This window comes from Arvicanthis niloticus, chromosome 24 (genome assembly GCF_011762505.2).
Source record: "Arvicanthis niloticus isolate mArvNil1 chromosome 24, mArvNil1.pat.X, whole genome shotgun sequence".
NCBI lineage: Eukaryota > Metazoa > Chordata > Mammalia > Rodentia > Muridae > Arvicanthis > Arvicanthis niloticus.
The window spans coordinates 4,561,248-4,586,610 of NC_133432.1; the positions used below are offsets into that span (position 1 = coordinate 4,561,248).

Below are 25,363 nucleotides of genomic sequence, written 5' to 3' on the forward strand. Positions count from 1 at the left end.
TGTTGTATTTTTTAGGTCCTGTTGATTGAACCCAGATCCCTTGCGTGTGCTAGCCCCCAGGTCCCTTATATATGAGTGCACTATAACTGTCTTCAGACACACCAAAAGAGGGCATCAGATCCCATTACAGATGGTTGGGAGCCACCATGTGGTTGCTGGGAATTGAACTCAGGACCTCTGGAAGAGCATCCAGTGCTCTAACCACTGAGCCATCCCTCCAGCCCCAGACAGTAGATCTTTACTGTCTCTGTGGATCTGTTAAAGTCACAACACCAGCTATATGAACAAATTGATGAATTGAGTATCAATAAAACTTTATTTACAAACACAGTATTTGTCTCCATGGCCGTGGCTTGTGTTTCTTCTGCCTGGGGCATTTTTTCTTTTCCTTTTAATCAACAATTACCACTTACCAGACCCAAGTCGTGTGCCTCCCCAGATGGCCACATCCCTTCCCTATGATTCCAGAGCACCCAGTCCTGTCCCTGCTTGATGAGTGAAGTCTTCCTGGAAGCTTTGGGAGGAAAGCCTTGACTATTTTGCTTGGTGTGGCATTTCCTTGTCCTAGCACAGAACCTAGCACTAAGAAATAGTTGGTGCTCAGGTTCCCCAACCCTTATTCTGGGCTCTTTAACCGTTATGATTATCTCATAAGGAGGGGCTGGGCGGTGGTGGCACACGCCTTTAATCCCAGCACTTGGGAGGCAGAGGCAGGCGGATTTCTGAGTTCGAGGCCAGCCTGGTCTACAGAGTGAGTTCCAGGACAGCCAGGGCTACACAGAGAAACTCTGTCTCAAAAAAAAAAAAAAAAAAAAAAAAAACCAAAAAAAAAAAAAAAAAAAATCTCATAAGGAGGTACTGCTGCCCCTATTTTAGAGATAAGAAATAGCAGGTCCAGGAGAGTGAAGTGTCTTGCCCAGGATGATCTGCTGGTAGGTAGAAAAGACACAGTGTTCTATAAAAGTACCTAATTAGATCCTAAATCTTAGCTCCTTCCTGCATCTCAGCCTGCTGTGACCAGTTTGGGAGAATGCAGTGTCTTTATGAGCCCCTGGAGTGTAGGGCAGGAATCACAATCCTGATGTGTGCTAGAGACCAGTGGCGAGCTAGCCTGGGAACTGAGGTCTGTTTCTGGGCCTGCTGGGGAATGGGTGCTCTCAGGTGCTCCTCAGTGGTCACTGTTGACAGGGCCCATCTCAAAAGTGGAACTGTAACTTCTGCTTGGTGGACAAGCGTCTCCTGAGTCTTCCTTGTTTTAGCTGATGTGGGGGTGGGGTGCAGGGCGAGCTCACAGGCTCCTGGCCACACTGAGTTTAGGGGCATCACCATGGCACACATAGCTGTGTCTTCTCCGGGGCCTTTAACTGCACTTTGCACTAGTTAGGAGAGGAAACTGAAACCCAGTGACTTCATTAACCAGGGAGGAAGTGCTGGATGGCCAGAGCTGACCTGAGCTTCCACTGGCCAGGCTCATCCAGTCTTGGAAATCTTGGAAATACAGAGATAGTCAGATACTAAGTCTGCCCTGTCCCAGTGCAACCCAAGTTAAAAAAAAAAAAAAACTGCTTTTGTAATTTTAAAAATTGTATGTGTGTGAGTGTTTCACCTACACGTGTCTGTATCTCGGGTGCTCCTGGTACCTTCCTCAATGTCTTTACCGTGTTATTTATTTACATATTTAGAGACCGAGTCTCACAGAATCTGGAACTCAAGGATTCTGCTAGAGTCAGTGACCTGCAAGCCCTAGGGGACTCTCAAGTCTCTGCCACCCCCCAGCATACGCTGCTATGCCCAACCTTTCTGTGGGGGCTGGGGATTCAAACCAGGTCCCCAAGCTTGGCCACCAAGCATTTCACAAATTGAGCCAATCTCTGTAGCCCCATGGTGGATAAACTTTAAAAGTCACCGACTCAAAGAAACAGGCTGGGCTCTATTTAGCCTGGGAGATAGCTCCAGGTAGGTCCAATGACTGGTCTCAGTTTGCCCACACTGTTCATAGGACCTCACCTTTCAGAAAGGAAACATGACGGAAGCTTCGGAGGGCCAGCAGGATTCTTGGCAGGATGTGTGTGTGCCGAGCGTGTCCTCCTCCTTACCCCAGTGTTCCTCACGTTCAGGGTCGCCACGACAAGCACGTGGGAAAAGTAACAATTCTCTCAGCAGGCCTATGAACGGCCTTTGGTTCCTAGGCTAGACCACTGATGAGTTCTAGTGTGTCTTGGTTTTGCTGAATTATAAGGGGGGCTGGAGAGATGAGGAGCAGTTGCTGCTTTGCAGAAGACCTGAGTTCAGTTCCCAGCTCCCACATGGCAGCTCACAGTTACATGTCTGTAACGCCATTTTGAGGGGATCCTGTGTACCCCTTTGGCCTCTGAAGACACTAGGAAAGCCTGTGGTGCACAGGTCTATACACAGGCAAATTCAAATGATTCATACACAAGCAATAATAACTAAAAATAAATCTTAAAAACTTAAACCTGGCCAGTCAAGAGTCTCTATCTATGGGGGGCGGTGGGGGGGGAGAGGGTGAGGTTAGGACACAAAGGTGTCATAAAATAGAGTAAGAGAAGTAGTGCTTTGATTTGAAAGGCCCAGCTAGAGGAGGGCTTCATTCCACTCCAGGGGCTTGTAGGTTTGTCTGAGTCACCCGAAGGGGAAATGGCTACTGCCCCCTCCACTCTCCAGATTCTATTCCCCTCCTCAAACAGGAACACAGTGTCGGGGGTACACTTTCAAGCCCAGCTTCTGGATACCCACACAGGCAGCACCTGAAGCTGTCTCCGCACTGGAAACCGCGATGTAGGTCATTTCCTCAGACAGCGGTCCCACCCCAGAGTGAGCCGAGTTCTCCAGCAGCAGAAAGTGGTCAACAGCCTTTCCCCACACCTGAAGCTCTAGTGTGGGGGGCGAAGCCAAGCATGCCGATTCGAATTCACATCCCAGCAAAGGGGAGGCTGAGACGGGTGATGTGAGACCGAGGACATTCTGGACTACAGGATTGTCTCACACACACACACACACACACACACACACACACACACACACACACACGCTCCTGAAGAAACAAGACATGCGAAAAATCCACACCTCCTACAACCTTTCTAAGGCACCCAGCAGTGCCTGGCAGAGACAGACTACCCTTCCAGACCAGCTGATGGACACAGCTCTTCCCTGATGACCCACCAGGGTCTTAGCTGCACATGCAGTCAGCATGGGTGTAGGAGAGCTAATTGTTGGAATCTGAAATGTCCCCTTTAGATTTGGACCTTGAATGCTTGCTCTCCCGGCTTGTGAAGTTTCAGAGTCCCTTAACTGCTCTTATGGGGTTACTTAATAGATTGAACTTTAAGAATCCGTGGTTCTGGTCAGTTGGGGCAGACGAATCAGCCGTGGATTAACAAGCGCCCAGCACCATTTGTGGTGCTGAACCTTTGTGTTCCTGGGACAACAGATGCTGGTCATCTGGAGCTGAGAAATCAGCAGCAATTCGAAGAGACCAGCATCACTGAGGACCGTAAATCCTGGGACTACTTTGTGTCAGCACAGAGAAGTCTGTGATCTCCAAACTGGGGAATGTGTAAGAGTTTCCCAGGTGGCTCTGGTTTTGAAAGCATCAAAGGGTCACAGAGAACAGCTGAGGCTTTGGCACCATGTGGCAGGGCCAGGCTCCTCGAAGGGCCCCCAGGAGAGGCTATGGGTGGAGGTGCAGCCCAGTTGCAGTAAAGACCCCAACATCTTGGAAATGCATGCCAGTACTGTGGAATCACCACCGCAGACAGCGGCAGCTGAGGTGTGGAGCTGGCTTGAGCCTATGAGACAGGCTGTTGTCTGTTGCAGAGGGCAGAGCTGGACGAGCCGCCTGGGTCCTGTGGAGCCCAGGGGACCATGAGTGGGTCCCAGAGGTCAAGTACTAAACTTTCCACACTACTAGACTTTCATTGCAACTGTGTGCTAGTTCCATCCTCTTGGGAGTAAAAAAGTATTTGTTTTGATTTTACAGAGGCCTATAGTGTTTTGAAGAGACTGGAGTTTTACAGAGATGGAAATTTTAGAGATTTTTGGATATTTTAGAGTCTTTGAACTTTAAAGGAGATGTTAGGTTTTTTTCCTTCGCTTTTAAATATTTGTTATTTTATTATTTTCTGCATGAGTACCTTGCCTGCATGTATGCTTGTGCCTCTCATGTGTACCTGGTGTCCACTGAGGTCAGGATTAGGGTTAGGGTTATGGGACTGGAGTTAACACGTGGTTGTGAGCCAATAGGTGAATGCCGGGAATCGATCTAGGCTGTACAAGCACAAGTTAACTCCAGCCAACCCTAGCTCAACTTTGGATGGCTTGGAAACGTGTTAATATTTGAAATTTTGAAAGACTGTGGGACTTTTTAAAAGCTGAGATGTTTTATATTATGTTTTTATATAGTTATATTGTTTTATATTTAGCATGTCTCCTTGAGAACAAAGGAGAAAGGAAAAATTCTACTTGAACAGTGTTACGTCTGTGCGTCAGACTGATGACGGGTCCGCTGTGCTGGCTGGCTTTGCCAACTTGACACCAGCTAGAGTCATTGGGGACTTTCAGTTGAGAACATGACTCTGTAAGATCGACCTGGAGGCAAGCCTGGGGAACTTTTCGTGATGGATGATTTATGGAGGTGGGCCCAGCCGTTATGGGTAGTGTCATGCCTAGGCAGATGGTTCTAGGATGTATAAGAAAATAAACTGAGCAAGCCAGTAAGCAGCACGCAATGGTCTCTGCATCTACTCCTGCCTCCAGGCTTGTAATGGCTGCTCTTGTGTCACCTTGGCCTCAGTCACCCGAATCAGCTAAAAACCCAAGCAACAGGGCATTCCTGCAAGGGACTTTTCTCGATTGGCTCCTTTGAGGTGGGTAGGGCCACACCTAGTAGCAGCCTCTATAAAGGACACAGAAGGAAGCTTTTGTTTTCTGCCTGTTTGGCCCTGTTCTCATCTCTCTGGCTGCTGAGGCATTCCTTCATTGGCATTACGGCCTACTTCTTCAGAATTCTGGTGTAGAACGAAGACCAGCTGAGACATCCAGCCTCAAGCACTGAACAGCTTATTGGATTCTTGAGCTTTCCCTCAGGAGACAGCCATTGCTGGACTGGCTGGACCAGAGCCTGTGAACCCCTGCTCCTCTACAAACCCTCACCACAGGTTCCTGTTGCCTTGAGTTCCTAGCTGGACTCCTGGATGATGGATAAGCTGTAAGAGGAAACCAGCCCTTTCCTCTCTGAGCTGGTTTTGGCCATGCTGGTTTACAAAACTAAGATAGCAAGATTTCAGGTCGTAGCAGATCTCCCAGGACTCAGGAAAACCGCCGAAATGTGTAGCGTGTTCAAATCAATATAACATGCATTCTATTTTGAACTATGTGTATCTTTCTGTGAGTGTGGCAAAGTTCAGGTGCTCACAGGGGCCAGAAGTGGGTGTTGGATCCCTGGTTGTGAGCTACCCGATGTGGGTGCTGGGAACTAAACTTGGTTCCTCTCTAAGGGCCAGCTGCTGAGCCGGCTGTCCAGTCCCATCATGTTCCTACTGTATATGGACACTGGGATTTGGACTTCACGATTCTTTTCACTCAACAGTCTTCCTTTGGATTTCTGCCTACTACTTTAAAATGTAAACACTAACAAGGTACGCACCCCTTTAGTGCCGGCACTGGGAGAGGCAGGTGAGCTCTGAGAGTTCAAGGCCAGCCTGGTCCACAAGGTAAGTTCTATCTATGCCAGGCAAAGCCCTAGAGCAAGACCTTTTCTCAAAACACATTAAAAAAAAAAACAAAAACAAAAACAAAAAAAACCTGCCACCCTGTTGTTATTAGCTTTTTTTTGTTTTCCAAGACAAAGTTTCTTTCTGTAGCCCTGGCTGTCCTTGAACTCTTTCTGCCAGAGTGCTGGGATTTATGACTATGCTGCTGCTATACCCGACCAGTTATATACACACACAATATCAACTGTACCTCACTCTCCATTTTAAAGGATTTGTTTGTTTTTATTTTTTGAGACAGGGTCTCTCTGTGTAGCCCTGGCTGTCCTCGAACTCAGAAATCCACCTGCCTCTGCCTCCCAAGTGCTGGGATTAAAGGCGTGCGCCGCCACTGCCCAGCTTTAAAGATTTATCTTTATGTCTATTTGTGTCTGAACATCAGCATCTGTACATGTGCAGGTGCCTTTGAAGGCCAGGCACCCAACGAGGGTGCCAGCAAATACGTACTCCTGACTGCTGTGCACCCGCTCCAGCCCCAGCTACAACTTATGATTTTTTTTTAATGTTTCTAACTCGGTGTCTTTTTTACGTGACTAAATAGTCATACGGGGTTAGGGCAGTGTGGCCGGTAACTGGGGGCCACCCCTCAGACCGCAAAGCCTCCACTTTATGTCCCACTGGTGTTTCAGATGGAAGCTTTCAGGTGAGAAGTCGAAGAAGCTACAAACAGTTGAGGTGCTGTCATGGTGCACACGTGACTGCTAGCAAGCAGTAGCCTGTAGGGGCAACAAACCCCTCCCCCAACCCCAGTGAAGTGTGCCTTGGCCATGCTTTGTGTCGATGCCTCGTGACAATGTCAGGACTGTCTATGGCTCTGGAAGGAGAGAGGGCCACTCAGAGTTAACAGATTCTTCAAGACCCAACAAAAAGTGTTTCTGGACAGGACATGGAGCATTAAGTACAGGGAGGGAAGTAACCTTAAAAAGTAAGTTCTCTCCAGACAGCGTCTGGTTCGCTGTCTGGGGATGACACAAGAAGCTGTTAGGTCTTCTGGCAAAGAGTCAAGGTGGCCAAAACCAGACAACGGGGCCAGTCGTAAATAGACCACCAGGCCTCTAGGTCTTCAGAGAGGCCTGCCAACTTCCCCTCCCCGCCTGGCGTGTGAACCAGCGGCTGCCCCCCTTGCTCGGGAGGAAGGAACCTGGGGAGGGTCTTCCGGTACTTGCTCATCACATCTTAGGTGCCAAGGAAGGTAAACAAGGTTTCTTCTGTATAAAAACTGAAATGTCATCGGGCAATGGGGTAACAGAAAACGGGAAGTCCCAAGGTACAATCGAGCCGCCGAGGACCTGCTGTGCAGAAGCACAGCCAAGGCTTGCCATCTACCACCCAGCAGGGCGTGCGACCCCGTCGCTCAGGATACAGAGGCACGAGGCTCAAGGACAGCCTGGGGTACCTGTACCTGGTCTTTTTTTTATCTTTTTGAGACAGGGTCTCTCTAAATAGCCCTGGCTATCTTGAAACTCACTATGTAGACCAGGCTGGCCCTGCCTCTGAGTGCTGGGCTCTGAGACCTCGGTCTGAGGATGTGGTTTGGGAGGTAAGGTGTTTGTTGAGCATTCACAGAGCCCTGGGTCCCCTGCACCATGTACACCAGGCATGGTGGGACAGGCTTGTGATCCCAGGGACTCGGGAGATGGGAGCTAGGAGATCACAACAAATTTGGGGCCAACCTGGCCTACATGATACCCTGTCTCAAAAGAAGAACAAACAAAATCCAGGGAGGAGCTCCCCTCACTGGCCACGGTGTCCCTGGCAAGAGGCCAAGTGGTCAGCTTTGGGTGCCTCGCTCCTCGTGAGATTACCATTCTTCCCCCAAACTAGGGAAGAGAGTGGAAGGTTCTTGGCTTCAGGTCACAGCCCACAGGCTGGAGGCAGGGTCTGCCCAGCAGGTCTGTGAGCACGGGCATCTCTTGATCGCCTGTGCCCAGCAGGGGTGTGGCTGGCTCAGAGACGGCAGAGGGAAGGGTGACAGAAGCACAGCACACGATTGTAATCAATGTCTTTTATCTCTGAAAACGGAAGTGAGTGTTGACAGAACACTATGGCCACTCTATAAGAGTGGGTGTAGGAGCAGCTCACTGTCCTCCGGTGCCACGGCTTTAAGACAAAACAGGGAAACAGCCCCCCACAGCGTGCCGGTGCCTGCTCAGCCTGGCACACACGCCAACCACTCCTTCCCCTGAACCTCATCCCCCCCCTGGCTTCATCGCCAGCCTCTACAACTGCTTACTTAATTAATTCAACTGACCCCAGAACATTTATGAATCTTGAAACAGGTCCTCAGCACACCACCCGTACAGACCACGTACAGACAGAGGAGTCATTCCAGCCATTTTCTCTCCATCTCATTACCCAACATCAAAACGCCAGCCAGACACAAAGACCCGTGAAGGCTCAGGTGCCCTGAAGCTGCGGTGCCAGCGACCCCCGTCTAGGTGGCTGAGAGAACCTTTTCTTACAACAGTACCCAGTCAGTCCACACCCTCTCAGCAGCTGCTGCCACACTATGCCTCTGTCCTGATAACCTGTCCATTTGCTGGCAGGCAGCACTGTGCCTGCACCCGCGCGAACACATGCCAAGGCTTGCCGTCCGTGATCCCTCTGACACTATCCGGTCGTCCGCTTTTGCAGCCATGCACCGTGAGGCCAGGAAGGTACTTTTTGTTCTGGACCTTTCCCTCAGCTGCAACATTCAAGAGCCCTCGGGGACTGGAGACAGGAGGCAGCAAAGTGAGGAGGGAAGACAGGAGGGAGGGAAATGGAGGGTCTAGGGCAGAGGCTGTGTGCACGGCACCTGGGTTCAAGCCCCACACTACACTCAAGGGCTAGCTAGGCAAGCTGCCTCAGTGAACAAGGACCGTCAACACACGGGTATCCACTCGCCTTGGCTACCCTTGTCCAAAACAGCCCGGAAGTGAGCCACATTGCTGGAAGCGACGGGGCGACCATCTGCGGAGAACAAAGCTGCAGAAACAGAGCTAGTTTGGGTTAGATTATAATCACTGAGGCACAGCATCAAGGAGCTGATTTCCATCTGTGCAACCACCCAACTTCTGGGAACGAGCGAGCAAGGAGAGACAGGACAAGAGCTTTTGGTCGAAGACTCGAGGGAACGGGGCAGTGTGTGGGTACACATGATTTCTCAAGTCTTCCTGCTGGACGGTCGTCAGACGCCCAGGTTTGTGCTGTGAGTGAACCAGCCCTGCGCGGCTGTGCTGATTGTTCTCGTGTTTATATAAAATAATCATCTCATCTTCATTTAGTTTATAAACATACACAGTGCTGTCCCTTTCAAATTGAGGAGGAAAAAAAAAAAAAAAAAACCACACAAATACTGCAAAGTAGCAAAATACAAAGGAAAAAAAAAAGCTACTTCCGGTTTTGGCAACATTAAGAAGGAAGAGACGGAGCAGAGGTGGCATCGCCGGTCGTCAGGAGGTGTATGGGGAGGACACTGGGTCAGGGGCTTGTTTGCTAAAATTCAGAGTATCTGGCATTTCAAATGTAGTGCAGCTCAACAGGTCGCCAGACCCGTCAAACATCAGAAGCGCCCCGTAAAAAGCTCAGCTCTCATGTTTTCGTGAATTTGGGAGAGGAATCGAGTTCTTACTGGAAGGTGGCCTATCGCTGGCTGACAGATCTGAAATGGCTGTGTGCCCTCCGTGGAGCACGCACGAGCAGCGGCGTCTGTGGAGGTGCTGGGCCTCAGGCCGCCATCTTCGCCAGCTGCTGCTCCAACTTTGAAATTCGCTCGTCTTGACTGCAGATTGTGTCCTTTATGGACTTGATCTCTTTCAGAATCTCATCCAACTTGGCTTCGTTTTGCTAAGAAACAAGCAGAACAAGGTGAGCAGACGGCATTGACGAAGCTGTTCCCGTGCTGTTAATTCTGACAGCTCGGAGTGGAGCCTCTCACACGCTCGGGACTTCAAGCTGCAGCCCCTAGGACAGCACGAGGCTGAGACAGACGAGAGCCCACAAAGAGAACACAGCGCCTCGGTGTGGCCCCGGTCCTCCATCTGCACCTGCTGGGCAGAGCCTCTACTCCAGAGCCCTCTCAGGGCAAGCCCGGACACAGCAGGGCCCACAGCCCACTCACTCTGCTCTGTAGGGCTCTGAAGACCCAGTGTCTCCTAAGAGCTTAGTAACTGGAAACCTTAGGCGAGTGCACAGCTGGCTCCTCGGCTGGCTGTGGCCTGAGGCGCTTCAGCTGCTGCTGGGCCTCCACACCGCTCCCAGCCACTCTTTCCTGAGTCAGCAGTGCCCTCTGCTGGTAGGTTCCCCGCCCCAAGCTCCAGCCAAGGTAGCTGTACTGCTAGCCACATCGGCAGCACAGCACCATGTGACGCTACACTAGGGAACACTAGGGAACACTACACTAGGGAACACTACACTAGGGAACACTACACTAGGGAACACTAGGGAACACTAGGGAACAAGCACCCCTCAGCCCCCCTCCTTCTCCAGGAGCACTCCCTCCCTCCCTCCCTGGCTCCTGTAGCCCAGCAGGGGTCCTGTCCACTCTCAGACAGCACAGCAGGCATTACAAAAGCCAGCGCTGGCCGGCCTAGCATACTGCAGTCACCCAGGGCTGGGGGCCACAGGGGTCTCTCCAGAGGGTCACACTCCTTACCACACCGGCCGTGTCTGTGGTCTTCTTGGAGGCACAGATAAGATCTGTCTTCTTGTTTGCAGCCGGCTTGCTGTCCAGAATGTTCTTCCTGACCACCTTGAGGTCCCTGTTCTTGCCTGGAATGTAGCCGTGCTTGAGGGAGATGAGGACAGGGTCTGCGTCCTTCCCCTCAAACCACTCCTCGGCCTCAAGTGCAGCATCCGGGCCTGCCGTGTCAGGGTACAGGTCGTCTTGGAAGAGGTCAGACTGTAAGAGGCATTTGGGGAACGCTGGGTCAGTGAGAAGAAAGGCTGGCCCGAATGCAGTGGTGTATGTACGCAAAGCAAGCGATCCCCACGGGAGGTGCCCCAGCCTTTACTGTCCCCCGCAGTCTGGAGCAGTGGGGAAGAGGCACGCACATCACAATGATCTGAGTTCTGAAACGTGAGTTACTTCAAACTGGGGACAGTGTACAGCAAGGCACACAGGCAAAATACCCACACATACTAAAACAGAAAACCAAACCCCTGGGCACTTACCTTCCGGGGGACAGTCATGATAATGGGTTCACACTTTCTCTCATGAAGCTTGAAGAATCTTCAAAGGAGAAAAAAGAGCAAAGTTGCAGAGAGAAACATGTGAGTGACCCCCAGACTGCTCTCTCCAGGGCCCTGTGGGGTCTGAAGCGCATGTCCACTGAGCACCTCAGCTGCTGCTCCAGGCCAAGAGCAGCTTGGTGCTCCCACTGCAGAGGGGAAAACAGACTGTCCACACAGCTGGAGACAGCAAGCATGGAAGGCCTGTGAAAGATGGCTGCAGCCATACTGCAGTGACCCGCTGTGTCCTCAGACAGGAGGGCACAACCTTCCAGGAGGCAGCACCTGTGTCCTGGGCCTGAGTTTCTGCTAGCACAGGTACTGAACATGGCACACGTGTGACCTCAGACGGCTTACTGCTACTTCTGCATGCGTAGCACATGTGTGCAGGTCAGGGACAACGATGGTGTCAGCCCCTCTTCCACTCTACAGAGTTCCGAGGATCCAACTCTGGCTATCAGGTCTGTGTGGCAAATGTCTACCCACTGAGCCATCCTGCTGGCCCTGCCTTCTACCTTTTGTTCCAGACACGGTCCCACACTGGCCAGGTTAGCTGACCGGAGCTTCCAGGCAGCTGTCTCCCCCCTCCACCTCCCATCTCAGTGGGATCACTGTGTGCACCGCAGTGCACAAGCACGGGTCCTGGAGACCTAAGCTCAACCTGTGCTTGGAAGACTGAGCTGGATTTACCCACCGAGCCATCGACTCGGCCATCTACGCAGAACTCTCCTGTTCTCTTTCTCTCCCCCCTTCTCTGTCCTCTGCCCTCTTGGGTCTGTTCCTGTCGGTCTGCCTCTACCCCTTCTCTCCTTCCCCTTCCTACAAATAACCCTCCCTTACACCAGGTCTGTGGCATGGCGTGATCCCTCAGGGGACACGCTGGCACGGGCCGGCCAGGCAGCCCCCACTCCGTTTTAGATTTTATAACAAGGATCTTGGCCCATCTGCCTTCCAGGGAACACTGCACACAGCCTCAGCCAGAAGGAGGTGAGCACTCGAGACCCTGAGGCCTGCTGTGCCACTGCAAGGACAGGTCACAAGCCACAATCAACTGCAAACACACCGAGGCAGCCTGCAGCTGGCCTGCTGTGTCAGGAGCAGCTGGACACGCTGGGTTCAGTTCTTTACCTGGCAATCTCACACTTGTTGACATCGAGTCCCCGCTTGGGCATGTAGCCCATCCCCCGCTGCGGCTCCTTGCTGCTGAACGTGTTGAGGTAGTGGACATACGGGGATTCGTCCGTGATCTCAAAATAGCGGATACTGCTGTCACCCTGAGAACCAGACAAGTCAGTGCCCACATTAATGGAGACATTTTTTAAGTGGGTGGTACCCACACCACCCAGAATTCATGGAAATCTAACTTCAGTAGCTGCCCACTGCTCTCTCCAAACACATCTGCCTGAATTATGAGCTGCTGTTTCCCCAGCAAGATCAGCCCTTCTTCCTGAGAACTCTCCAGCACTTCCTGAAGAAGCCTCCTGGGCCTCGAAACCAGCTCAGGGTCAGGGCAAGAATGTGAGTAGCTCACAACTGCCCTGAGCACCAGCTTAAAGTCAAGTGAGCAAAGGAGACCACAGCTTCATCAGAGGCCTCACTCCCCGGCCACAGCAGCAACACACAATCAGGGAATATCAAAACAGGTGCTCTCTAGAAGAAGCATCAGTGTTCCAACGGTTTCCTCTAGCCCTGCACAGCACCAGGCTCTCAGTCTTTAAAACCCCATGGTTAGGGCTGGTAAGACTGCTCAATGGTTAGGAACACTGACTGCTCTTTCAGAGATCCCAAGTTCAATTCCCAGCAACCACACAGTGGCTCACAACCATCTGTAAGGGGATCTGATGCCCTCTTCTGGCATTTGGGTATACATGCAGCTAGAGCATAGATAGATAGATAGATAGATAGATAGATAGATAGATAGATAGATAGACAGACACACACACACACACACACACACACACACACACACTCTCTCTCATGGTCATCATGTTTAAAGCGGTCAGCTATTTTTTGGCAAGCTACTCAATGCCAGCAACCTGGTCTGAAAGAGAAATGAGCTTTCAGCATGAATGTGCTCAAGCGCTCGCTCTCTCTCTCTCTCTCTCTCTCTCTCTCTCTCTCTCTCTCTCTCTCTCACACACACACACACACACACTTTAAGAAACATTAAATACATCAGTTACATCACACACACACACACACACACACACACTTTAAGAAACATTAAATACATCAGTTACATCGCCGAGCTTCTAGGGTTCTGAAGGATAAGCCCTGCCTCTATGGCCGATCCATCATCACTGCTTACCTAAGCCCTGCCCCTCTATGGCTGATCCACCATCACTGCTTACCTTCCCACACAAGTAAATGATGCTGGTGTCCGGGTCATAGAAGGGGAGCAGCACCCCATTGCTAGTGTCCATTTCATGGAGGGCAATTGGTTCCTGCATATTTTTCTGAAAATAAGTAAGAAGACACACATAAGCACACATGTACGTACATCTTTAAAAGACAAATTCTTATAACCACCCCATCTTCCCAGCAGAACCTCAAGTCTGAATACGGATGACCTCATGCATGTAAACACTGCAAATCAAACTCCCTCGCAATCAACGCAGACATCAGTGTAGGGTCACAACAAAAACCTTTCTCCTCTGAGCTGTTTTGTTTTTGAAAAGATTTTTGATTTTAAAGGACCTGGGAGCTCCAGGCCAGCCACAGATACGCGTGAGTGCAGTTGCCTGCTGGGGACACAAGAGGGCATCAGATCCCCTGGAGCTGCAGTTGTGACCACAGGTGACAGCTGCTACAAACAGCAACTGCTCTTGGCCCCCTCTCCAGCCACCACTTCCTTATTCTAAAGAATGATATATGTAGAGGAAGTTGCAGAACCGAGACACCGGTCCATCCTACATCCAGCAGGCGGCAGGGAACACTACTTCCTTCACACGCTCACAGAAAGTGCACATGCCCGTGGTGAACACTTCCTCAGCAGGACTGTGTGCTTCATCCTTGTGAGGTCCCAGGTCTAAGCATCAGAAACCCTGGAGCTCCTGAGTTTCTAAGGTGCGCTTGCCTGTGCCCCACCGAGGAGAAGACCCTCCCGCTAACTTAGAACAGCAAGAGCTTAGAGAACCACACTGAGAAGCCTGGGAGCCCTTGCCAGCCCCAAAGCCCCACTCAAACCGATAGAAATTTGGAAAGGGAGGGAAACTGGCTTACTGGGTTCCAGAGTGCCAACTGCCGCTCGCTCATGCGGCTAAAGCCAGTAGTGAAGACATTGCCGTCAGCCAGGAAGATGGCACGCATAGGCCTGGCTCCTTCGTGTGCCTTCTCCTTCTCCTGGGAAGGATGGGGAGCAGATACACATTTCACATATTCAAACTACACTGTGGAAAGGTAAGTGGGAAGCCCATACTGAGACCCCCTCCAGCCTCCCTGCTCAGCTGAGGCCCACACTCCATGAGGACAGCGTATGGCAGCCTTCAGAGCCCAGGAGAGGTTACCAGTCGGCCACCAGGGCTGTGCGCTGAGGACACTCACTGCCACGATCTCCTGCTTCCTCGGGTCGATGACCCTCACTTTCTTGTCTTTGGACGCTGTGCAGATGAGACTACCGTTTCGGCTCCAGCTGACGTTGTAAATCATGTCTGAATGCATATCGTCCAGGTTGATGAGGGCTTCCCCTGTCCCCACGTTCCAGATGATAATGGCATTGTCACAGCCTGCAGGCACCAAGCAGAGCAGTCACCAGGTGAGAAGCCCACACAGCACGCCAGAGAAAGCCACAAGCCCCACAGGGACACAGAGGCACAGGAAGGTGTTGGAGACAAGAGGCCCTGCCTGCTAGGCTGGAGTGACAAGATCTCTGTAAACGAACACTACTGCGTTAGCCCCTGGAGTCCCTCTGTCATCCCAACAAGAAGCTCAGCACAGCAGAAGCCTCGTTTTGGGGTCAGCTGGACTAACGGAGCCAGGTGGTCCATCTCCTTTGCTTGCACAATGCGAACAGGAAAAGGGTGAGCTGCATGGTCCCCACGGGTCCTACCTGCCATGCTGTCCCTCAGCTAGCTGCCCACCTGACCTCGTTCTTGAGATCATCAGGACTCAGGGACGGTCAACAGTGGCTAAGCTGGAACATTACCATGTCTTCTGTAGACTGGCGTTTCTATCAGTAGATGCCTGGCGCTCCATTCTTAACCTCACACACCACAAACACTTCCTAGCCTTAGTTAAAAACTGATCTGGCCAACTTGCAAAAAACCCATTAAAACAAAATAAACCAGTATTATTAAGGTGTAATTCACAATATCCAATAAATATATCTAGGGTGTAAGTTCTGACAAATACCTATAACCAAGAAAATAGCTCATTTCTATCCCCCCCGAAAGCTGAACTAACTACTTACCGCTTTCTGTATTGCTACGTGTGTGTGTGTGTGTGTGTGTGTGTGTGTGCATATGCGTGGCCACACTGTGTGAAGGCCAGAGGATGAGTATGCGTCTTTCTTGAGGCAGTCTCTCACTGGCCTGGCCTGCTATCCTGTCCCAGGCTACAGCCTTTCTTTCTCTGCTTTCCTGGCACTGGGGTAACAGCCACTCACCACCACATCGGGCTTCCCTCACACGGGTTCTGAAGCTGTTACTGAATGAGTCATGTCCCCAGGAGGCTAGCCTCGGACCTACTCCACCACCACACCCGGCTGATGTGTTGCTTTTAGGAAAATGGGGAGGGGAGGGAGGGAGGGAGGGAGGGAGGGAGGGAAAGGAATGAATGAATGAATGAATGAATGAATGAATTTAAAATTTGAGCAAAGACAAACATTTCTGTAAGATGAACTTGGAAATCAAGCCACAGGAAGTGGTGAGCAGAGAGACAGAGGGCGCCGGGGTTCACTGTGGAGCAGTTTAACAGAGAAGCCAAAAGCAGCACAGTGTCCAGAGCTGGGAGCTGAGAGACAAGCTGAGCTCAGTCAGCAGAGGACAGTGTGGGGCCCCACCCTGCGGGAGAGAGGGGACAGCATGGCATGTGGAGAGGCCACAGAGCACACACATCAAGGGTACAGACGGAGTCGTGTAGAGTCTGTCAGCTCCTCGGTGCTGCTGCTCTGGCAGAGTCCCATCACAGGGCAAGGACAAGTCAGCTCTGGGCTCCTACCTGCACTGAGAAGCACATTGCGGGCTGTCGGGTGCCAGGCCACGATGCCAACTCTTTTTGAGTGACCTTCTAAAATCACCACAGGTTCAGTCAGGGAAAGGGTCAGTCCATTTTCTGGGATCTGCCAAACCTGTTGGAACAGGAAGAAGAAGGTCTGAAAGCTGCTGTCACCTGACTCCCAGATCACTATGGCCACCCAGTGGCACCTGGGCGAAGGACATATGAAACGACTGTGTGGCTGCTTTAAAAATGTAAGTATACTAAGTACTTGCTAACTTTGCGGTTCCTCGTCTGTGACCTGCCAGGCCAACGGCATCCTTAGAACCACAGGCTGCTCATGCTGACCGAGCAGTGAGTGTTCTCCTTTCTCTTTAGTAAGATTTCCTCTCTGCGGTGTGGCAGAAATATTCCCACATCACACATGTAAACACACAGAGCCCGTGTTCACACACATGCGCCATCAGAGGGCTCACCTCAGTCACTTGGTGCTTCCCTGTCACCACTGTCCGGTGGGTACCAGACAGCTCTGAACCAGCGTTTATTAAATACAGCTTGAGTCACCACATTCCACATTCCTTTATGAGTCGGTGAAAATAGTCAAATTTGTGTTGGTGGGTATACATATTCACGAGCACAGTAGAAACCACTGAACTGCACAGTTTAAACGAGCACATTCTGTATACACTGTATCTTAAAAAAACCCTTATTTGCTGCTGTATACTTCTGTGTGTGTGTGTAGTGCCTACGTGTATGCGTCCGTCTGTGTTATGTGTGCACGCCTGTATGTGCATATGCCTCTGTGTGTGTTTACGTGTGTGTGCCTCTCTGTGTGTGCCCGTGTGTGGAGCACGCATGTGGATGTCAGAGGACAACTTTGCACGGCTTCTAGGCATTGAGCTCACATCATAAGGCTTGCACGGCAAGTGTCTTTATCTGCAGAGCCATCTTGTTGGCCCTGTGAATTATATCTTAACAAGGTGTATACTTAAAAAAAAAAATCCATTTTGGGGGCTAGAGACGGCTCAGTGAGTGCTCACTCTACAGGAAAATCTCGAGTTTGCACTGCTAGCACCAAATAAGGAGCCAGCCATGGCCGTGCGTGCCTATGATTCCAGGACTTGCTGAGGAGGGCTGTAGACACAGGAGACTCTGAGCTTGTGGGCCAGCCAGTTGTCCTGCACAGCCGTGACTCCTGTGAATCAGAAGGCAGTGGGACAGAGAGCACGAGGATGGTGCCTGGCCAACACTGTCAGTGCACTTACTGCACACATGTGCACTCACACACCAGCCGACATCCAGACTGCACACTGTCACAGGGAGGGGAGGGGAAGGACGCAGCAGAGTCTCCACTGCTCAACACTGGGAGCTGAGGACTCTCTGCCTTGTTTCTTGTTTTAGGGTCTTGTTGCGCAGCCCAGTGTGGCATCAAATTCAAAACAACCCCCTACCTCAGCCTCAGCCACACACCGCGCCAGGCAAAGATGGAGGTTTTCAGAGTCAAGACACACAACTACTCCCTAAGAACCGTCGTAGGTGAGCAGCATGGCACCCAAGCCCGAGAAGAGCATCACTGCATCATGTCCACTCCATGAAGACTGGACTTTAAACCCATCACCTCGGAAAGCCTGGAGGCTCCCCAAGACAGCAAGTGCCTGTGGCCCGGCCGTCTGTCCAGCCTGACCATCATTCTTTTTTTCATTTTGTCTTTTCAAGACAGAAGTTTCTCTGTGTAGCCTTGGCTGTCCTCGAACTTCAGAGATCCTTCTGCCTCAGCCTCCTGGGTGATTTGCTCACTGTCATAGCTGTACTCTACTTGAGGTAAATAAAACATCTCTTGCAAATCACAGCAGAATAGAAAACACTTGAGGCCCAATCCTAGAGGCCACCAACTGTTCTGCCCTGGCTCCCAGCATTAGTGAAGTTTGCCCGGGCAGCTGAGGCCAGAGGAGAAGGCAAGATGACAGGACACCTTGCCTCAACCCTCCCTGTAGGACATCTCTGCTCCCCTGGCAGGCAGGGCCACTGCTTTACTTCCCAGTAGGGCAGTGGGCTTCATCCTGACACATTTTTAAAAATTTGAATAAAGGTTTCTGATTAGCTAAACAGCTCCGGCTGAACCTGGCTGAGTATAATCACAGCTGAAGCTGAACAGAGCACACGGAATCGGTACAGGTCACTCTGCTGGAAGCATGACATTGGCAGGCACACTCATGAATGTGGGTGACCGACTCAAGAGGCACTCGGGGGTTTTTGTTGTTTTTTGCTTCTAACTGCAAGTGTTGTAACTCCGCGAGCTACCCCCAGGTGTCGCCCTCGCCCCAGCCTGTGGAGATGCCCTGGAACAGTGCAGCAGAGCTCTGGGCACCTACCGGCCTCCATATCTCCTTCACCCACTTCTTGAGTAGAGAGGAAATGTCAGCGATGAAAGCAGAACATTGGTTATAGGACAGAATTTTAAATTTGTTCTTAATTATTTGCGTATTTTACATATGAGCACTTTGTTTTCATGCACACAGAAGAAGCCATGAGAGCCCATTACAGATGGTTGTGAGCTGTCGTGTGGAACTGAACTCAGGTCCTCTGGAAGAGCAGCCAGTGTAACCGCTGGGCCATCTCTCCAGCCCCGTATGACAGAATCTTAAACCAGGGCAGCTGGTGTCTGCACTGTAGCTGAGCAGACTTGATGGCTCCTGCCAGGCAACTAGATGCACTGACCCACTAGACACGGAGACCCAGCTCCTTTCACCCTGGGTCCATCACACTGGACTGAGGAGCCACCCAAGGCAGCAGGAATGACCAGGGGCTGAACGAGAACCGAGTTTTCACAGACTGACAACCAGATACGGAAGGAAGGTGCTGGAGCTGCATGAGCTCGGGTCACATAAATGCACCCTGAGTGTGGACGGCACCCCGGGCCGCAACCCAGGTGTGGATAGCACCCTAAGTGTGGGCCGCAACCCAAGTGTGGACAGCACCCCAAGTGTGGCCGGCACGCAGCAGTGCGCTCCACTGCGCTGAGGATGTGCAGTGAGTGATCTCGGGGTGTGCACTGAACCTGGGTGATGGACAGTGGGCAGGCTAATGTGAACACTTAGGATGGTGCCCAGTGTGACCACCACTGTGCTGCCGTAAGCAGGTGCTGACTGAAAATGCAAGCACAGTTAGGACCACACCATAGGAGCTGGTCCAGCAGGCGTCTCTGAAGAAATGACCTCTAAGAATGAAAAGGAGCAAGGGAAAGAAAGGGAAGGAAAAGGAAAGCAAGGAGCCAGTTTCAAAAGAAACCCGACAAGTGCACAAAGCATTTTCTAAAAAGCATGGAAACAATGCCTGGGAGAGGCTGGCTGCGGGAGGGGCCAGCACAGAAAGGAACCCGTCAAGATAACGCGAAGAGGTGTCTGGGAAAGTCTGAGGAACAAAATGTAAGACACCAGAAGTGAGAGCTGAGGAGAACAAACAGAGCTGATGTGAGCTGTGGGAAAGAAAGGGCTGTGTCCCCACAGGCAGCACGGCCTCCCTGGTGCTGCCGGCCTGCTCATGGCTGTCACTATCTGGCTCTCTGCCTGGAGGGGGTCTGCTACTTCTGGTAATGGCCTGTCAATGTCACTGAAGGTCTTGCTTGGGGACACAGAGCAGAGTGGCACTCTACTCCCATTCTCCTGCACAAGCTGGCACTCTGTCCTGGGCCTCTGGGGCTGGGATGCTATTAACCATGGTAGCACTGAACCCTTAGGTGCTGGGAGCCAAACTGCTTGTTTACACCAAGGGAGCATGACCTGGCCTGCTGAGCTAATGTTCTGCACAGCGCTACCTAATAGGAAACTGCTGGTGGGGAGGGAAGCAGCTCTGAGCTGGAAGGCCTGGGTTCTGAACTCTGTCCTCCTCGGCTGCATGAACCTTCTGACAAAACTGTCCCCATGTGAGCCTGGGTTTCCAAGCTGTGATGCTCTCTGCCCCTGTCTGCCCTGTGTCACTGCAGTGATCCGATACAAACATGTAGATGAGGCCTTGGTCAAGGCCGAGCACACTGTGATCACGCACACTTCATAGCTTTGAGCCCCAGAATTTCTGAGCGGACTCTTGTAGTGAACTCATTAGTATCCACTGACATCCCACTGTCCTGTGTGTGAAAGCCCTTGTTTATGCCTGGGACAATCGGTGCAGATGCTGTCCGTGCAGAAGGGGAGTTGTTCTCTGCTCCTGTGGCTACACACCGGTACCCCAACATCAGAAACAGTCAGAAAACATCTAAGCTTTCTTAGAAACACTCACTGAGCAGGGAGCCAAACGGCAGACATGCCCTCCACAGAAGGTCCAGAGCAGCACCTCAGCAAGGCAGGTACAAGTCACTATCCTGCCTATTTAAAAAAAAAAAAAAAAAAAAAAGCCCTGGAGTCTCTGTAAAACTTCTATTGGACAACACATTACCATAGTAATGTTTTGTTTTGAAAGAAAGAAAGGAAAACAACACAATCAGTCCCAAAGGGCTTCCAGATGAAGGCCGGACTCAACCACTGAAAACCCACCGAGGCTCTGAAGAAACGCTCCAGCACCAGTGCAAAGCCTGCAGGCTGTGCCCCCTCCACGTGTGATGCCTGCACACGGGGAGAGCGTGGCTGCAGAGCCAGGCCAACAGGAGGCAGGGCAGGGGGAACCTGTTCCCCATAAGTAGTCGATGCAATTGGCTTAACGGTTTTATTTTTCAAACATGGCACAAATTTAAAGTACACAAAGTGTTTCCAGAGCCCACTCTCCTATCTTGATCACCCGCCAGGAGCTGACTGCTGAGTGAGACAGCAGAGTTACAGCCATGAGGTGCTTTCTTGTAGAAGGGCAGGTCTGTAAAGAGCCCAGGGCACTGATTTCAAAGGGACAGATCGAGAGAAGGTCCCTCAGGACGCTAGGTGAGGGATTTGCTGCAGAACGGTCCGGAGGCCCCATGAGACAAAGCGTGCTTGGCACGTCTGTGTTTTCTAGAGGGCAAGCTGGGCCTGGGACTAAGGCTGGATCTGCCAAAGGCCAACAGCCCAGAGGTGATCTGTACATCAGACACACCACAGAACACACGGCAGTAGGGCTCCTGCTTCTACTGTAATGAATAAAGTCTGCTGAAAAAAATCCATGATAAAAGCACAGATAAACCTGGAACATGCTCACTCTTGTTAACTTCTAGGATGAGGACGGATATGGGAAGACAGATGAAAGCACTCACCGTAAATAAACAATCTGCAACTGCTTAGGATGTGAGAGCTGGAGACAGCTAAGGGGACAGCTAAGGGGACCGCCAAGGGGACAGCTAAGGGGACCGCCAAGGGGACAGCTAAGGGGACCGCCAAGGGGACCACCAAGGGGACAGCTAAGGGGACAGCTAAGGGAACCGCCAAGGGGACCACCAAGGGGACAGCTAAGGGAACCGCCAAGGGGACAGCTAAGGGAACCGCCAAGGGGACCACCAAGGGGACAGCTAAGGGGACCACCAAGGGGACAGCTAAGGGGACCACCAAGGGGACAGCTAAGGGGACAGCTAAGGGGATCTTTTTACCTCTCAGTCTGAACCATGGCTTCTGCATCTGTGTCTGATTACTGCTCTCCAGACAAGGGTAGCCAACAGCAGTCGCGACCTGACCTGACTGTTCTTGGAATCGTTTCAATCACTGCCATTTACTGGGACTAAGATTCCCCAAGTAAAATACTGAGAAACCACAATCTGAAAACCTCCACAGGAAGCTATGGTTAAAGAGCAGAGCTCACAATACCAAACCCTGGGCTGGGAGCAAGGGGAACTTCCGGGATGAGATTCACCTGCTGCCTGGCAGTGTCAACACTGCCCCAAACGGCTGGCCTGAGCATGCAAACTGCCCACCACACTCCACTACAGGTTGCTTAAAGAATATGCCTTTAAAGGGAAACGCTGGGCTGGCAGGATGGCTCAGTGGGCAGAAGTGTTTGCTGCTGGCCTGACAGCAGGGTTCAGTTCCTGGAAGCCCTGTGAAAACATGGCTGTGGTGGTGCACTCCTACAGGGAGACAGACAGACAGACAGACAGACAGACAACGAGAGCTGCCTGAAGAGCACCAGCCAGCTAATCCTGGAATACATGGTGAAGCAGTGACAAGAGGCCCCACCTCAGCAAAGTGGAAAGAGAGAATCAATTCCCAAAAAGGTGTCCTTTGATCTCCACAGGTGACCCCTACAATAAGTAAAAAATAGGGCTGGAGAGATGGTTAAGAGCACTGACTGCTCTTCCAGAGGTCCTGAGTTCAATTCCCAGCAACCACTCGGAGGTTCACAACCATCTGTAATGGGATCTGATGCCCTCTTCTGGTGTGTGACTGAAGACAGCGACAGTATACTCATACACAGTAAATAAATAAATCTTAAAAAAAAAAAAAAAAAAAAAGTAAAATATGGAGAAGCAGCCAGGTAGTGGTGAACGCCTTTAATCCCAGCACTCCTGAGGCACAGGTCTGCCTCGGAGTTCAAGGCCAGCCTGGTCTTGAGTTCCAGGACAGCCAGGGATACACAGAAAAACTGCCTTGAAAAACAAAAACAAAAATCAAAGCAAACAAACAAAAAAATGGAGAAGCTAGGCAGGATGGCCCATTCCTGTAATCTAGCATTTGGGAGACGGAAGCAGGAGAATCATAGGTTCAAAGCTATAGGTGAATAATGAGACTGTAGACTCCACCCTCTAACACTGAGAGACATCACTTCAGCCAAGTCAGCTCAAAATGAACAGAGCCAAGTTTACAACTCAATGGCTTCAGTGATTCACAAGCAGTTCTTACACTTAGAGTATCCTCTCAGCTCTGTGAGGAGCTGGCTCTGCTGTACTGACTACAGAACGTTGCTGAGGTGATCCTGCTGCCATGTATCCACGATAGAAGTCCTCACAGATATCCAGCTCTGTGTGATTCTCTTCACAGGCCTGGCCTCACATCAGCGCCCTACCGTCTGTGGGGTGAGGCTGAGAGAGGCCTGCTGGGCTGAGAACTTCTCAGCTGGGCCAAGACCCCGGAACTCTGCCTATCACCTGCAGCTCCGTGGTTGAGCGACTATCCAGAGCTCTTCTGTTTAAAAGAAGGGTGGGGTGGGGAGACTTGAAAGTCTACAATCTCCTGCCAGTCTGAACTGTCCTCAGCACAGGGGTAGAGGGCGGAGCCAGCACAGCCGGGAGGCCAAGCCTGTGAAGCTCACTCCGCTCTGACATCTCCAAGCCTGTCCGCACACTCCTGTGGAGCCACTGAGTGGGTGAGCAGTAGCCTCGGTTAATCTGAAGCGGCCACACTTAAGACTGAAGGAAACGAGGAGATTTGGCCCAGAGCACTGTTCAACTAACAAAATGTTTGTTCTGCCAACGCAGGAGCAGCAACAGAAGATTTTTGTAAGACAGAGGTCTGAATTACAGCTGATGTTGGAATTTCCCCAAAACCTCAAATAAAAACAAAACTGGTAACGGACCAAAGCACCCAAAATCCTATCCAGAGGCACCCTACTTCTCTGACCTAACGAAGCAGGCCACTGACACACTAGCAACGGTGAGGGTTCACTTTCTGAGCAGCCGCTGATCACCGGCCCCTCACCTCTATCCCAAGGCAGCTCCTAGAGCCACTCTGGGCTCTGTTACTGAGTCACCAGGTGGAGAGACAAAGCTCCAACAGCCGTGCAGACCCAAGAGGACAGAAACACATGAGCCTCGCTCCGGGGACTGGACCCACATACGCTTCAGGATCTGCACATGTGCAGGAAATTCAGGCCAGAGCCCTGACCTGCTCCAGAAGGACACAGTCAGCAAAATCCAGACTGCTGAAAAGCAGAGGTCAGACAACCAGCGCTCTGCAACAGAAGCCCGGGAAGAAACAGACAGGACAGACTGACTGAAAGCCGCTGTGCTGTCTGTAAACTGCAGTGCCCACCTGGTGTTTAGAGAGGCCCGTGTGAGCGAGCAGCCTCCTATAGGAAGAGACGAAAGACTGAAGGGTGTGAGGGAGGCCGAGGAGGAAGGCACCTGGCCCACTCCATCCATCTACTGCTGCATTCCTCAAACACTGCTGTTTTAAAGGTGTTGGTTGTTGTTTTAAAGGGTAACACGATCAGCAAGGCTGGCAACAAGGAAACACAGCAAACCTGCCTTTTCCACAGCAGTTGGGACTCTCAGCAGCAGGCCCTGGCAGCAGGTCTAACCTGTGCTCCTTTCCAGTAGGGAGCGTATCCAGTCATTCGTCATCAGTCTGGCTAGCACACACACAGAAGGACTCCTTTGCTGGCGGCACATTCAATGTGCTTTCAGCTGCCAAAAGCCCACAGGCAAGTGGGAGGTGTTTACATTAATACAGCTCGGCGCAGACCTGTCTGTGTAAATACTCAGCTAATAACGCATCCTAGGTAACGTTTTAGATCAGAGACACAGAAAGAATCTAACACACAAACAAAACAACAAAACAAGACTCCAGGAAAAGCAAGAAGAGTGTGGTGCTCCAGGCTCCCTGCCTGAGGTGACACCGGGACTCTTGGGGGAAGCTTTGCTACTTCAGGGCTACAGCGGCATCTGGGAAAGTGTTGTGTCTTAGGGTCTCCACACTGTGATAAACACCATAGCCAAAGGCAACCTTCGGAAGGAAGCCCTTCTGCTTCACAGTTCCTCAGCACAGCCCATCGCCACCGCCGAGGGAGGGCAGGAACTTACAGAGCCATGGAGGGTGCTGCTTATCTACGTGATCCCCATGGCTTGCTCAGCCTGCTGTCTTATGGAGCCCAGGACCACCTGCCCAAGGGTGTCACTGCCCACAGTGAGCAGTCATCAATCATGACTTGAGAAAATGCCCACAGGGGCTGGAGCGATGGCTCAGTGGTTAAGAGCACTGACTGCTCTTCCAGAGGTCCTGAGTTCAATGGTTAAGAGCACTGACTGCTCTTCCAGAGGTCCTGAGTTCAATTCCCGGCAACCACATGGTGACTCACAACCATCTGTAATGGGATCCGATGCCCTCTTCTGGTGTGTCTGAAGACAGTGACAGTGTACTCACAAACATTAAAGAAAGAAAGAGAGAAAGAAAGAAAGAAAGAAAGAAAGCCTGCCTTAAAAAAAGACACTGCAACGTTTTAAAAACAAAACAAAAACAAAAACAAAAAAAGAAGAAGAAAAAGAAAATGCCCACAGCCCAATGTAGTGAGAGCTTTTTCTCAGGTGATGTGCCCTCTTCCTA

The 25,363-nt window shown here is 51.3% G+C and overlaps 1 protein-coding gene across 1 annotated transcript in view; it reads right to left on the minus strand.

Annotated features, from left to right (window-relative positions):
- Nucleotides 1-7,779: 7,779 nt before the first annotated feature.
- Nucleotides 7,780-25,363, minus strand: part of Coro1c (coronin 1C) — a 67,450-nt gene continuing 49,866 nt past the window's right edge. The window contains exons 4-11 of the mRNA XM_076922450.1: nt 16,158-16,287; nt 14,544-14,725; nt 14,223-14,342; nt 13,352-13,456; nt 12,129-12,274; nt 10,944-11,001; nt 10,426-10,671; nt 7,780-9,617 (exon numbers count right to left, since the gene is read on the minus strand). Of these exons, the coding sequence (XP_076778565.1) occupies nt 9,498-9,617; nt 10,426-10,671; nt 10,944-11,001; nt 12,129-12,274; nt 13,352-13,456; nt 14,223-14,342; nt 14,544-14,725; nt 16,158-16,287 (1,107 nt within the window). The 3' untranslated portion in view covers nt 7,780-9,497. The remainder of the gene's footprint in view (nt 9,618-10,425; nt 10,672-10,943; nt 11,002-12,128; nt 12,275-13,351; nt 13,457-14,222; nt 14,343-14,543; nt 14,726-16,157; nt 16,288-25,363) is intronic.